Source organism: Lupinus angustifolius, chromosome LG04, assembly GCF_001865875.1.
Source record: "Lupinus angustifolius cultivar Tanjil chromosome LG04, LupAngTanjil_v1.0, whole genome shotgun sequence".
Taxonomy (NCBI): Eukaryota; Viridiplantae; Streptophyta; class Magnoliopsida; order Fabales; family Fabaceae; genus Lupinus; species Lupinus angustifolius.
The window spans coordinates 5,052,825-5,069,412 of NC_032012.1; the positions used below are offsets into that span (position 1 = coordinate 5,052,825).

The 16,588-nt window shown below is 30.9% G+C and overlaps 1 protein-coding gene across 1 annotated transcript; it reads right to left on the bottom strand.

The window, feature by feature from the left end:
- Positions 5,456–9,023, bottom strand: LOC109345226 (WAT1-related protein At3g30340-like). The gene is made up of 6 exons (XM_019584095.1): positions 8,751–9,023; positions 8,471–8,533; positions 8,204–8,320; positions 7,453–7,849; positions 6,101–6,252; positions 5,456–5,750 (listed from the first exon to the last, which is right to left on the bottom strand). Exons 1-6 carry the CDS (start codon positions 8,930–8,932, stop codon positions 5,582–5,584), a joined length of 1,080 nt encoding a protein of 359 aa, XP_019439640.1. The 5' UTR covers positions 8,933–9,023; the 3' UTR covers positions 5,456–5,581.

The window sequence follows — 16,588 nt, forward strand, 5'->3', positions numbered from 1 at the left end:
TACAAAATAAATGATGTTGATCATATATTCAGGTCCTAGAATTTTTGGAATGCTTTCTAGATTTCCTAATTTGTAGAATTATGTAAGTTAGAAATAAGATTTAACAACTAGAAAGTAGGAATCAGGAGGATTTTAATGTTGATGAAAATCCGACACTTCTCCATGAACTATAAGTTCCCAACTATGAAAGGCATGGAGTTTTACAAATTTAGAATAAGAAAGATCTCATTCTTATCAAATTTATCGAAATGGGATATTATCAATGCAATATAATAATTATATCATTCATAGAATTATATTATTTTAAACTAATAAGTAAATACACATTTTAATTTCTCATGTTTTTCGACCTTATCACTTTGATCCCTCAAAAATCGAAAAACACAAAATGGCCCCCAAAACTAATAAGGGATTGAACTTAATATTTGCTTTAAACTAATTAGTTTTCGTTCTACTTTTCATAAAGATATTTAACCATGATCTTTATTAAGTTGTTCATCAAGACGTTGAATTAAAAGAACTAGTGGGTAGACTATGTCCTTTTTTGGAGGAGCTAGTGAGTCTGCTTTAGAGTAGTTTTATTCCTGGACGGAGCACAATTGATCACATTATTTTGGCTCAAGAGGTTATGCATCATATTCATAAAACCAAGGCTAAGGCGGGTCTTATGGCTTTCAAGGTTGATCTGGAAAAAGCGTATGATAGGGTGAATTGGGATTTTCTCCAAAATACTCTCTTGGATTTTGGATTTCCACTATTACAGTCAGTCTTATTATATAGTTTGTTCGCTTGGGGATGTGTATCTTTTTGGGGGGGTCTTCTCCAAGGGGATCCAATATCTCCATATTTATTTGTCCTTTGTATGGAGAAATTGTCTCTTCTTATCCCTCGGAAGGTGGAGCTGGGTGAGTGGCAGCCTATGAGGGTCTCTTAGGGTGGCCCGACTATCTCTATTATTTTATTTGCTGATGATGTTCTTTTGTTTTATAAGGCTTCAAATTCCCAGATTCAGATGGTATCTTCCACCCTCAAAGATTTCTATTAGGTATCAGGGTTAAAGGTTAATATGGACAAATCGAAGTTTATTTGCTCTAGATAAGTGACTTCTAGGAAAAAGAACAGATTTATGTCGTTATGCTCTATACGGGTGGTTAGTAACCTTGGGAAGTACTTGGGTATCTCTCTCATCCAAGGGAGGGTCACTAGAGCGGTTTTAATCCAATTTTGGAGAAAATTTAGGGGCACATGGCTACTTGAAAGGCTAATCTTCTTAATAAGGTTAGGCGTCTATGCCTTGCGAAGTCAGTTATATCCTATATTCTTGTTTATACTATGTAGGTCATGTGGCATCCCTAATATGTTTGTAACAGTATCGACAACATGACTCATAATTTTGTTTGGGGTGGGGATGTTAACTCCATGAGTGTGAATTTGGTAAGATGGGATATCCTCACTAAAAGCAAAAAGGATTATGATCTTGGGATTCGTGATTCTAGAGTTGCCAACATTTCACTTATGGAAAACTCTGTTGGGATTTTCTTATCAATAGTGATAAAATTTGGTGTCGAGTTCTTAAAGACAAATATCTGGGAGAAAGGTCTATGGTGTTTGCTCCTATCCGTACAACAGCTTCTTATACTTGGCATAGTATATTGAAGGCTTCTAGTGAGCTTAAGACTGGTTTATCTCTTCATCTGGGTATTGGAGAGCGGTCTTTATGGTACTACAATTAGGCTGGTATTGGTGCCCTCTACAATTATGTTAGCTTTGTTCATATATCTGACAATCTTCTTCGTGTGAAGGATCTTTGGAAAGAAGGTAGTTAGGAATTTAATATGCTTTACACTAGCCTGCCTGATGGAGTGACATATTTTATTTGTAGTAATTTCTCTCATGGCTCTCCAGTTGATGAAGATGGTTGGATTTGGGATGGTCATGTTACATGATCTAATTTAGCTAAGTCGGAGTATTGGTGGCTTCTTTCATCTGAAGATGGCAGTAGTAGATTGTTTGATAACTAGAGGTTGGATTGGAGGCTCCGTGTTCCTGAGAAGTTGATGTTTATGTTGTGGTTGGGGTTTTATGAGGCCTTTCCCTCTAATGATCTTCGTTTCAAAAGGAATATGTCAGATAATCCTAACTGTATGTGATGTTAGTTAGGTGTGGAGGATCTTATGCACATTTTCAGGGATTGTCCCGAGTCCAAGGTTTTATGGTCTTGACTTGGGTGGAACTCCCCTTCTTTTTGAAACATCTTGAAGAATTATCAGTGTCACAATGGCCTTCTTTTCCTTGCTAGTGTGTGGTAGGCGTGGAAATGGAGAAATAACGTTATTCCTGGAGATGTTCCTTGGGATATCCATCATGTTGCAAATTATATACCCACTATGATTACTGGGATTGGGTTAACTTAGGGAGTAGTCCTGATATGGAAGAAGGCCTACCTTCCAGTTTTTGAAGTTTTCATGCGGAAGGTCAAGTCAAGCTCAATGTTGATGGTAATTGTATTCGTGACTCCAATATCATGGGAGGAGGTGGCGTTCTTCAAGATCATTCAGGTTTGTGGATTTTGGGCTTCTCTTCCAATTTTGGAGCGGGTTCCCCTATCCTAGCTGAGCTCTTGGCTATGGATCAGGGCTTAGATATGGCTTGGAATTTGGGCATGAAGAAGCTCATTCTTGAGAGTGATTATCTTGAGGTCGTCTTCATTCTTGCTGAGGAATTTCATATCCACATTTTTAGCATCTCCGAAGCTGTCTCTAAGGTACATGCTTGGCTGTCCCAGGAGTTGAAGGTAGTGATTAAGTTTGTTGTTCGTGAAGCTAATAAGTTGGCATACTATTTAGCTAGAAGAGGGTCCCATTCTTCTATCCAGCACTCGATCTGGTCTTTAGCACCTCTTGATTGCAATATGTTACTGGCCTTGGTTTGTCCTAGTATGGCTTAGTTTTTTTTTTCTTTTTATGCTTTCCGATGTACCAAAAAAAAGAACTAATTGTAATGTGAACCATTAATATTGATTTAAAAGTAAATGTTCATTTCATTTTTCTCATATTTTTCAACTTTACTAATTTGGTCCCTCAAAATTTTAAAAACCCAAAATGATCCCCATAAATTTTGAATATGGGTCAAACTAGTCATTTTTAGCATGTCTTACAAAACCTCTTAGGACTAATTTGACCCTAAAGGACTAATTTGACTCACATTATAAAATTTTTTGGATCATCTTGGGTTTTTCAATTTTTGAGGGATCAAACTGGTAAGCTCAAAAACATGAGGGATTGAAATGAATATTTACTCTTGATTTAATGCTTCTGATTAGAGCTACATCCAATATAAATTTCCTATGTATATATATAATCAGTGTTATTAAATTCACACTGGCAATGATTCTCAATCAGGGCGCCGAGTCAATGTAACACTGGTTGGACCAGTTAACTTGATTTACATTAAAAAATCTAAAAAAATTGTAATATTAACTAACATTATTTAATAACTCTATATTCAAAATTTAAAACATTATCATACCTAATCAAATAATCAACAAAGAATATTTCACTACTATGAAATATCACATATAAGTTGAAAACATCGTCAAACAATACATTTATTATGCTTTAATTGCAATGGAAGTGCACATAAGTTTAAAATTTAATTAAATAATAAAAAATTTGTTATTACATAAGTTGACATATGATAAATATAACTAAAAATAAATTAAAAGTATTTAATTTTTTCATCTCAAAACAATGTTTTAGTTGTTTTTAAAAAAATATTTTTTTGATTGACTCGGTCGGTTCAACCATTCAAGTCACCGATTTTAGGCTTAAACCAACTGAGTTGAACCGAGTCAATCCGATTTTGATAAAAATCGGTTAGATGAGAGGCTGGATTGGTGAGATGTCTGGTTCATGGTGGAACCGGCCGGTTTGTGTCGAGTTTATAACATTGTTTATAATACATGATTTGTTAACGAAATAAAAACTATATTAATATGTATTAAAAATAAACTAATATTGAATAGTTTAATATATAAATATTTATACATGACCATTATGTCATCTCCCATTCATTTAGATTTTTTTTAAAAGAAAATGACAATTAGATATGAATAATGTAATGTCATTATATAAAACTTATACACTATTATTATTTCATTGTTTTTCTAATTTTGAATTGGTATGGATAAAGGATTAGGGAAGAAAAAGTGTTACTCATTTATTATTGCTATTCAAACGATCTCTAGTGGTTGTTACTGCTAGATTCTAAAAAATATCGAAAGGTAAATGATTCAATTTTTGTGAATGACACTTGTTGAGAGAATATTCACTTATCCTGAAAGAAATTAGTTCTTTAGTTATAGAGTAAAAGAATGTCCTTAATAGTACAAAAATTACCAACATCTAATTTTATCTCACTCATTATTTTCATATATTTAAAAATTGAAAAATAAAATAAAAATGTGGGTAAGTTCAAATTAAAAACATTGAATTCTCAAAACGTATTAGTTCCTACAACATTATCATTGATAATTATAGATTTGGTTTCATATGGCAAATATTTATGATATTTACCGAAATTTGCAATAAGAAATAAATTATGAATTGTAATTTGAAAATAAATTAGCTACATAAAACAAATAATATGAAATCCAATAAATTTGATTGGATAACATACTACAAAATCAACTTAATAATTACGATAAAATGTAATCAAATAAAATTAAGGATAACAATCAATTAATAAATTCATGATATAATTTTCCTTGATTATAAATTTCCCTCCATTTTTGTTTTTCTAAAAAATAAAATTAAAACACATTTAAATGGTTTAACAGATAATTATTTGTGCATCAATGGGAGAGATACTATTTTTTTAACATATGTCAATTTCATCCTATGAATATAAATGTAGTGCAAATTCACACCCTAAACATATATCAAACACTAGAAAAGTGTTTCGATTTTTTTTTGGTTATACTAAGGGTATTCTTTACCATTTTTTGATTAATGAACTAATCTTTTTTGGGGTGTGTGGTTGACCCCAACAAGTGACGCACTCAAGAATTAAACTTTTAACTTTTTGGTGATCTTAAAATCTACTATCTCAATTAATTTAATTTTAAACAATGTGAGACTCTGAAAATGTGTTTGACGCTCCTTTTCTCTCTGTGATGCTAAGATCTACTAATTTGTATCATTGTCATTCTCAATTCTTAACTTGACATTCCTATTTTGTAAAGTTAAATGAATCATGTTTTCACTCTATCATTTTTTCTTTTATTCACATAGTCAAATCTTGGCAAGTTCTTTAGTGCATCAAATAAGAAAACATGCATCAACACTCTTTTAATTTTGATTAATAATTTAGTTATGAAATATATATATATATATATATGTATATGTGGTTGATCTTAATATAGTCTATGGTGAGAAGGGAAATTGGACGATGGAAGTGGAACAAATAACATTTTATTATACCTTTTTTTTAGTATTGCTTAGGTAAATCAATAGATACAAACTTTTACAAAAACAAAGTTGTGGTTTGTCAAAACATGAACAAAAATAAATGCAGTTTGGTGTCAGTGAGACCCAGAATCACAAGACATTACTATGTGTTGTGTTTGAGATTCTTGTGCCTTGACTTCTTCAACTCCCTGGACTAACTTTTTCACACGATCTTGCATTTCCTTGTTTTTACCCCATAGAAGAATGTATAATCCCACCATCACCGTGATGGACCCCACAACACTGAACACCAAGATAAAGGAAAAACATGTCAGATAAAAGATGGTAAATCTCAACTTCTACTTTTTATGATATTGTTAATAGAATCTCATTATATCAGAAGATAATATGTCATAATTTTAGTAGCTAAATGAGATAATTGATTTCCTAATATGATGAGTATGATGTATTATGTATGGTGTGAGTGAAAAAGGGTGGGACAAGTATATATGCAATAAAAAAGTGTTAGGAGAATTAACCTTGCTAGATAACTTGAGAATAGGTTTAGCCATCTTGGATAATAAATAACTTTGGAGTAGGTTTTATCACTTTAGCATATATTAATACTAGTAAAAAGTGATAGAAGAATTAACCTTCCAAGATGAAGCTGCTCATGCAAGATTGGGATATCAATCATGGCTGCAATTATCTGAACAAGGGGACTGAATGCTGCAGTAAAAACAGGACCCCTTTTCTTCACACACCATGACATGCCCACAAGGCACAAGCCTGATCCAACTATTCCCTGTAAACATGGCAAAATATTTCATTTTGTTAACTTATAAGTCTTAAAGCACAATGTTTCACTTTTTTGGGTACACATTCCATCCCAAAATAGCTTTCCCCCTTAGTTGTCATTATTAGATGCTTTTATCTTTTCTTTTATTTGAAAGGAATGAAAGAGAAAGAACAATATTTAGAGTCATCAAATATATTTGTGATAATTTTTTAACCTTCTATTTTTTTCTTTTTAAAATACAACTCGTAAAAATACGTAAGTGTTTACTTTGGTATATGGAATTAGCCATAAAATTAGGTCTGGAACCCCTCATGCTTAAAATTAGACATCTATATAGTGTGAAATTTGCAGGACACACATTTACATTTATAGATAACTTATTGGTAGGATCAAATTTTGATACCATATTAAAATGACTTTAATACCACCCAAAAATTAGTTTGTACAATGAGAGTCCTCTAAATCTTATAAACATTTACTCCACTATACTCCGGTCCCATTCGAGAGTCATCTTTGCACTCCATTCTGAGTTAAGTTTGCACTCCATTCTTCAATGCACATATTCAACTCCAAATAGCCCCACACCTAATAGATGGCATATAGCCACACGACTACACATTACGTTTTTTAATGTAAAGGTTATTATTCTTTAAAACTTAAAATTAAATATAATTTTAGCTTAAATAAATTTTCACATTCTTGAGCTTATACCCAAATAATTGACATTAAAATTATAATTATACATACAATTCTTATTCTTTAGGATCCTAAACATAGAATTATAATTATGAACCAATTTCAATTACTATAATTTTGAAATACACCTTTAATCCATGTTATGAAAAGAACTATAGATGTATGTTCAACAGAAATTGGAAACAGGTGAATTAATCTATATACTAATATGCACAACAATAATATTAGTCATGCAATTATATCAGTTAAAAATGGTCAAAATTAATTATACTATTCAGTTTTCATTTCACTATGTCTAAATCAATTTTCATTTAAATTATAAAATTATTATAAAATATGAAACCATGATGATAACTGAATTGTTATAAAACTTTGGTGTAATTTCCCTCAACCTTTTCTTAATCAGTAAACACATTTTTAATTTAGGAAACAACTATCAGTAGCCTAAGAAAGTATCACTCTTTATCCAAATTTCAATTATCTCTAATAACTGAAAAGAAGTGAACTTACAGAATACAGAACAGCAATAATTTGTATCTTTCCATTGAGAATCCATATAGACAAGTTGTGGTGATCAATGGCCAAGCTAATAACAGCAGATTGAATGGCTCCAAAGAATGTCATAATGGCTGTGCTTGAATACTGACATGGATATCTCTTACTTATATTTGATTGTAAGATAAACCATGAAGACAAAAATAGTGTTCCAAGAATCAAAGCTACTACACCAATGGTCCATTTTCTTGTAGAAGCTACCTTGGTTACTGGAGTTGAAGGATGATACTGAGAATAATTAACCAATGGCTTTCCTTTGTAAAGTGTCAACAACAATACACCACCTATACACACCAATGTGCCAAGAATCTTTGCTCTTCCACCATTGCATTTTATGTTCACAGTCTCTAACCTGCATTGATTTGATTGTGGGTTACTACAAAGACCATGAGAAAAGGAAAACGTTCTTCATAAGTGAATTTGTTGCTAAAGTGAGTAAGTGAGGATGTATATGCTATAAGATCATTTAGTAGGTTGAGATTTATATGCATGTTTTCAAATTAAGAAAACTACATCCTCACTTACTCACATTAGAGACAACTTACTTTAAGGTCTCTTTACGAGTTGGTTTTGGAGGGGATAGAAAAAAAAAGTTATCTAACAAGTGTATTTTATGGCTTCCATTTCTATTTTTTCCCTCCAAAACTCAACTTGCAAACAGACTTTGAAGAGTCTTATTTGTAGATAAAATAGGTATGATTTATACCCAAATGGTAATGCCATTATGAAAGTAACCACAGGCACTATATTGACAAAGGCACAAGCAAAGGTAGCAGAAGTGTTCTGGATCCCAAGAAGGAAGAAGTATTGTGTCACTGATGCCCTACAAAGAAAGTATTCATTAAGTGTTTCCCTACAATAATCTTAACCAAAACACACATAATTTGAAAGTAACTATGAAGAACAAAAAAATGTGCTAGTAGTCTAGTGAGAAATGGAATGACAAACAAAGACTAGTATTTTTATGACTAACCCAACTATGGCACTGAAGAAGAGGCAACATAAAATTCGAAATGTGAGCCTTGGTCTGTCCTTTCTGCAATAAAAAATGTTATATAAGATCTCTAAACTTAATTTCCCTTCAGGTATACATAGATTAATTTCATCATTTATCCTCAAGATTATTAGCATATGGTTATAAACTTTAGCTTAACATAACATATAGGAAAACCATTAATTATTTCAATTTGGTACATTTAACAATATGAAAAAAAAATAGAACCCTACTAAATTAGGGAAGTGAGGGTACCTACCTTTCCCAAAAGTAGCCAATTGGGGCTAAGAAAATGGTAGCAATTGAAAGCCTGTATGTGATAAAAACCAAATGGTTCATTCCTTCTTCAAGGACTTTCTTGAGAAGAATATTCACAGCAGCAAAAGAAAAATCAATTGCTATCATTACTATAAAAGGCTTCCATTCATCACAAGTCTTCATTTTCAGCAATGCAATTATGTTTCACCTCTCTTTAGGGTCAGAGTGTGAGGACACAGCCACCCCTTATGATTTTTATAATCAGAAGACAAAGGTGTTGTTGTTATTGTTGTTGTAATGCAACAGAGAAGGACCAGTGGATTTATATATTAAAAAATATTCCAGAATAAGTGGTAAGAAAGCAAGATTAAATTCTGCATGTCACGTCAAATACTTTAAGCAACCCAGCTTTGACAATAGTTTAATATTTATGCTTATTCCTTTTGCTTTCTTTGACTGATCCTGTTCAATACAAGGAGATTATGTTGTAAGTTAGGTGATGTAACTTCTAGTGATCAAAATTTCTCTTCCCATTTTCACATGATTAATTCAAAATAACTTTATACTCATATGAAATTAAGTTTCATTAGTTGATTATGATATTTGATGGATGTATCAGATTTAAAGTTACATATATATAATTGGTCATTTGTTTGCTCAAAACATATGGTTCAATTTTCTCTATATATTCCGAGAAATTTGCACTTCATGTGTGTATGAAAGAAAGATAAAAAGAGAAACTATATTAATTATTCTTCAAGAGTCTGAAATTCGGATTATGCCCTCACCTAATTTTGGTATGAAAATCACGTATATAATTGTATGTTTTAGCTTAAGTATTTATGAATTAAAGTTTTATTCTTTTAAGTTTTTAAGAATTAAAAGATGGTTTGAGAATCAATTTAAGGGCTTGTACACAATTTTATAGATTGATTCCTAATCTATGACCTTGATATTATTAGCAATATTGTGACACGAGTTTTGCATTTACATTTAAGCTATGTATGAAGTTAGTTATGTAACTATATTCCTTATGTTTGCCCCTCTTAATTTCCCCTTGTGAGCAATTAAGTCTTTTGTGATTGGAAAAAAGCATCTCTTGAGTGGGACTGTATAAGAAATGGTGCTTCTCCCCCTCTCATGTACATGGCATCTAATACTTCTTATCTTTTGAAATAGAATGATCAGTGACCCACATAATTTTTTTTATAAAGGCAGAACAAATTGTCAAATCCAAGTGCTATTTAATCACTTCAAAATTAATTGGTTGTTGTTGGAGTGTAACTTAACCACTTAAAAATGGGATCAAATGTGATGTTCTATTCTATTTGTCATAAGTTTATAATTGACCAAAACACAATATTGATAATTTAAAAGAAAATAATTTCTCCACCAGTCATAAATACGTGGCAAATAAAGTGACATAAAGTATCAAACATTTGATCTTGTCCTCTTAAAATCCAAAAGAATATAGTGGTGTGCACTATGCAAATCTCAAGGTGTTAAACCAGTGATGGATAAACCAAGAAAAATTGCTTAAAAATTTTGTCCATTCATTCTCTTTTTACATTGGATCTATCAATTTCTGAACATATGCAAATTTTTAATTTAATTTCTAGGCTGTTTGCATGATAACCCTGGTTTAAGCTGTTTGTTTGTTTAATTAAACTTTGTTATTGTTAATGCTATGCTCATAATTGTGGTGGCCTTTATAGTCTAAGATTTCAGAGAAGAATGATAGTAATATTGAATCTCGTTCATAATGAACTCTAGATGTACCATCATTTCTATTACCTATATAATAAAAAAGATTTTTACCACATCGTCATTAGATATATGTAAATTTCTCCTTCAATATTTTCCCTACAAAACAATTCTATTTTCTATGATGAAGCCTCACATACACGAGATATGAACTTCTATACTTTTTCATTATTATAATAAATGTTTAAAAACAAATAACAATGATAAATTATATTAAATTGTAGTTGAATAATTTTTTAAGTTCATCTCTTTATCTTCTAATCTCCTCTCTCCAATCTATTAACTAATATTATTCAATACATATGATCAAATAAAAAAAACACATTAACTGTAACAAAAAATTGAAGGAAAATCATTTCTTATTATTTGTGTTGGGTATTCCAAGTATGAACGAAGAAATCTCATATTGAGCAAAGATGAATAAGTTAAAGAGCATATAAGTGGATGGACTCATAGACCTAATGTCTTAAGGTTTTGGGTCAAGATGTGGTGTCAAACTCACTTATATGCTTCTTTCACTTGCCCATGAAGAAATGTTGTAACTCATAGATTAAGATCTCCCAACAAGTGGTATCAGAGCCGATGATTCGGCGGCTCAATTGAGTATTGAAGCGACAAGTGGTCGATAGATCCATGTGGGATCCTTGTGTCGAAAGTCTTCCTGACAAGAGGTCAAGGCAGCGTGTTCCGTTGATGAAAGGATATGCCAACGACAGTGCAAGTGGGTAGAGAGCTGAGCTCTGATGTATCCAATACTCGAAGGGGAATTCACACTTGAGGGGGGATGTTGGGTATTCCAAGTGTGAATGAGTTAAAGATCATATAAGTGGATTGACTCATAGACCTAATGCCTTAAGGTTTTGGGTCAAGGTGTGGTGTCAATCCCACTTATATGCTTCTTTCACTTGCCCATGAAGAAATGTTGTAACTCATAGATGAAGATCTCCCAACAATTTGAATATCTTTCAATCTCCTCTCTCCAATCTATTAACTAATATTATCCCAACACACGATCAAAGAAAGAAAGAAAAATATTAATTATAAATAAACATGGAAGACATTCTTAATTCTCATTTGAACAACATCATTATGATTAAATTAGAAATACTATAGTTGCATAATTTTCAAGTTTATCTCTTTATCTTCCAATTTATTAACTAATATTATTCCAATACACATGATCAAATAAAGAAAAAACACATTAATTGTAAGAAAAAATGGAAGGAAAATCATTTCTTATTATTTGAATATCTTTCAATATTCTCTCTCAAATCTATTAACTAATATTATTCCAACACACGATCAAAGAAAGAAAAAAACACATTAATTATAAAAAATATGGAAGACATTCTTAATTCTCTTTTAAACAACATCATGATGATAAAATTAGAAATACAAATATTTTTAATTTCTATTTAGATCTAAAATTACAAAGTTAAAATTAATGAGTGGAGTTCTGGAAAATCGTTTTTTTAATTTGAAATATAACAAGGAGTAAGTGAAATATTATTCGAAATTGTCATTTATTTTCCTTATGTGTTTGAACAAGCAAATACAGGCTAACATATGTGTTCTTAACAATGCAAATGTATAAGTAACATGTGTGTTTTAACTATGCAAATGCACATTAACATATGTTTTTTTTAGCAATGTTAATGAACGAGTAACATGTTTATTTTTAATCATGTGACAGGTCACATGCGTGTTCTTAACAATACAAATGTACGGATAACATATGTGTTTTTAACCATACGAATGCACGAGCAACATACATATTCTTAACCATAAATGCACATGTAATATGTGTTCTTAATTATGTGACAAAAAAATACCGTCACGTGCAAAAACACAAGTAACTTGCTAGTTTATCATTAAAAATAGGCTTCTATATGGGTTTTTCTGTTAAAACAAAATTTAGTCAAAAACCTCTATAAGCTGTTAGTTTGATTTATTCTATGTTGTTATATAAAGTGTCTTAAATGTTAACTTATAATCAACAAGACATTAGTGTAGTGGTGTAAGACCTCATTATACCCTCAAGGTCGAATGTTCGATTCCTGTGAGCGATACTTGTTAGGAGGGACGACCACGAACCCGGAAAGAAATTAATTCCTTACCAAAAAGGTGAGGAAATACGATAGTATAACAAAAAATGCTAACCTAATATAATATAGGGACCAAATTCAAAACATCAACCCATTACAAGACTAAAAATTTCTAAGAGATAAACAAAATATCAACTAAAATAAACGAGTTTACATGGACTTTAACCAAGTATATACCCACTGAGATCAAACTAAAAAACAACTATTTACCATAAAAATATCCTTTACTGTAAAAATAATTCTATTAACACCGCACTCAAGAGAAATTTCAATGTTTTTAAAGGGTACCTTAGCAAAAGAATTGAAGGACCAAAAGGAAATTTCTCTTTTTGATAAATTATTTTATATTGTTTTATTTGAGTGAATTCTAAAAATCATATTGATTTGATTGTAATCAATATAGTATCTTTAAAATATTCATTAATTATAAAACAATTACTTCAGTTAAACATTACATTCACCACTTAGTTCTTTGCCTATACTTCAAGTTTACACAAGGGGAATTTGATGGAGAAAAAATATTGGAAATGCAAATTTTGCCTCACTTCCAAGTTTTAAATATGTTTCTCCACTTTATGGTTTTAGCAATCTCCACCATTGCCACTAATCATAGTTACAACAATCACATCAGTTACATTTTTCAACAATAATTCACAATTTTGATAATAGCATCGCAACTCAATTACAATTTGAAATTATAATTACATCTTTATAATAAGAGATGGCATTATTATTTTTCCCTAAATCATATATATATTTATACACTTACAGAAGATAATAATATATAATATTCTTTTGGTTATATGATAGCATATAATAGGATGATATATTCTTTTTTATATAATCAAAGTTATCTGATCATCTAACGAGTAAAAAATTAACCACTTTTAAAATACATAATTGCCTCTCCTAATAAGTTTTGTTCCGGTAATCTAATTAATGCCCAAAGTTGCAATTGCCATGACCCACGAGTGCCCTTGTGGACTGGATGTAACAGGTGATGGATTGACTAGAAATGGCACAAATTCTACACCATGTAGTATATTAGCTCAACTGTCTACGTCCTTAGCTTTTTTAGCCACAGTACCTTCCTCAAAGCTTTTCTATAACCATATGCACCACTTCAATTCATACATTTCCATTGTTCTTTCTGAATATTATAAGGTTGGTAAGAAAACAAGGACCGTTGATTTATAAGATCTACTTTCCTTATAAGGAAATGGGCACAACTTGGATTCTCTATAAAAAACATTATCAAAGGAGAAAAAGGAATGTTAACATGTTCAAAACCCAGTCCTGGCCAATGTGGACATGATTGTGCCTCTAGAATTTTTGTGAAGGCCCATCGTACAAATACCCATCACTATTGTTATCTTTCTCTACTTTCTATTCCCTTTGGATCTTGTCATACCTCACCGAATCAAAAGATGATACATTAGAAAATGAAAAGAATAAAGCTTAATCTCTTAAATTATTTTGTGTTTTTCAAAAAAAATTAGGGTTAGGTTAACAAGTTCGGGTGAGCAGGATCCGGTCCTACCCGTTCACTTGGTCTGACTTGATTATAATTGGGCTCAAATAAGAGTGTGTCTCATCGAGTCTATGGTTAGATTCAGGTTAAAAAATTAGACCAAAACAATATTTAGGATCGAGTATGTGACAAACATGACTCGTCCCGACCTGTCTCATGGTCACTCACTTATCATATTTGTATGTATTTCTCTTCAATTGTATATAGAATAATGACATCTCTTTTGTCGAAAGTATCATTGATTCTCTAATTTTTATCATATATACATATTAACAATATATATACATATATCATTTCATATGTCAAATTACATATTCATAATAATAAGTACAATATTGACAAAACTTTATTCAAAAGAGATATCCATTATATTTAATGGGGCCTAGGGTCGGGTTCTAGTTTGAAGGTTATTCAGTCGGTATTTAAGGTCACGTTAGCTTCATGTCTAAGGTTATGCAGAATTCAAAAGAATGACCTTACTAATATTTAGGGTCGGGGTAAGGGATAAAGCTCATTCTCACCCCTATTAACAAGTATATGTATTATTTAAGTATTTAAGAGAGAGGAATTTTGTGTTAAAAATTATACTTTCCGTATTTGGATGATATTAAATATATGGTTTTCTTAATGTAAAACTTTTATTTACTAACTAATCCTTAAATAATGATCTTAAGACATTTGTTACAATATTCTAGAGAATAATGATGGTGAGATTATTGACACTTCACAATACATATTCAATTCATTTAATTTTATAAAATAAAAATAGAAATAATTGATAATCATGTAAATACACAATTTAAAGTGACAATAACTCTACCAAAAAATAGAATCTAGAAGCTGATGGAATCATGAATTGTTGGACGAGAAATTTCTCATAAAGTAGAATGTACTGCTTTGGAATAAGTAGTGAGGCATGGCAATATGGCATGTGCAGAGTACCAAGATTTTTCAGATTTAGATTATATCTTATTTTAAGTGTGAGATATATCAATTTATCATAACTAATCCCAACTACATTATATCATCAGTGAATGAGATTATAAAGATTTGTTCTTGAATGATATTAAGGTTCGTTTTTTAGTTGATTTTTTAAGGGTAATAAATAGAAAATAAAGATTTGTGAGTAAAGTCTTTTATTTCCTTTGATTCCTCTCTAAAAATCAACTCACAAATAGACCCTTAAACATGAATCATTTAATAACTTTTTTCTATTAAAACACATACAATACTAAGATCATGGGAACTTCACCACACTTCTTGAGATAGTTTTCCCATCTGCAATAACATGTATAGAACTACTATTAACGTGGTATTTATAAGGATAAGCACCTCAGAATCACTCAAGTAGTTAAAATGTTATGAACCTTGTTAAATAATTTTGTCCATAGCAAAATGATTAAGGGAGTAAGACTTTAATATTTTTAAGTTTCTTCTTCCACTAATAAGTTTCTCCATGTATACTTATCACTTATGAGACTAATCACAACTAGAGTTCCTTTTAACATTGCCTTTTTTAAAGTTTGATAAGACTGGTGTAACTTGGTTGCAATTCCAATAACTATTTTTCTAGAACTTGAACTTTATGCTATGTTACATGTATAAGAGTACATTATTGATATCCTATATATCTATCATATATATGATATAAATATATAAAAATGCCTAGAGGGTTAACGCCAGCACTAATGGAGGATGATCCAAAATCAATCAAGATGTGATGATAAGAGACTGATTATTATATGGGTTAGAATCATTATTTTGGTGGAGCTAAGAAGAAGAAAAATGAAGAAAATAAACTAGCTTCCTAATTCAAATTACTTATAGTTTTGGAACCTTTTTTGAAGTACACATGAGTATGTACACTATAAATTCTTGAAGTGTCCATATATGTACTTTGGATGAACAAAATATAGGGGAACCAAATGGAAGACAAAAATTTAAGGTTAATTTTATTGTTACTAACAAAATGAATTGAATTTTTTTGGTATATTGGAAACTAAAGAAGACATAGACTAGAAAAAAGGAATGAGATTCATGTCAAAATATTGGTGACAATCAGGCATGACTATGAACCGGATCATAAAAGTTGGTGAAGAGTAGGAGCATATATTTGCCATAAAATCTACTACTTTATTTGCCTTTTAATAACAAACTTAACATCAACGATTCAGTCTTTAGATATCCAAGTGTGAACTTTGGTGATTACACTCAAAAGTTGTAGTAAAAGTGAATTTGAATTCCTTATGACAAGATTTGAACAGCTTCAAGATTTTCTAAATTCGTCAAAATTATTTTCCAAATTCGTCAAAATATTTCTTCCAAATTTGGGGTGACGTTAATGTAATGGAAATCTTCTTATCTTCCATTATGTTCAAACATATCACTAATAATCTTCCGTCTGAGAGTGACTTGCTTACCACTATTTCTAACCATTAT

Coding starts and splice junctions, on each gene's coding strand:
- LOC109345226 (XM_019584095.1), bottom strand. CDS start 8,932: ATGAAGACTTGTGATGAATGGAAGCCTTTTATAGTAATGATAGCAATT. Junction 8,534..8,750: donor ATTGGCTACTTTTGGGAAAG/GTAGGTACCCTC, acceptor TTTTTATTGCAG/AAAGGACAGACCAAGGCTCA. Junction 5,751..6,100: donor GAGCAGCTTCATCTTGGAAG/GTTAATTCTTCT, acceptor CTTGGTGTTCAG/TGTTGTGGGGTCCATCACGG.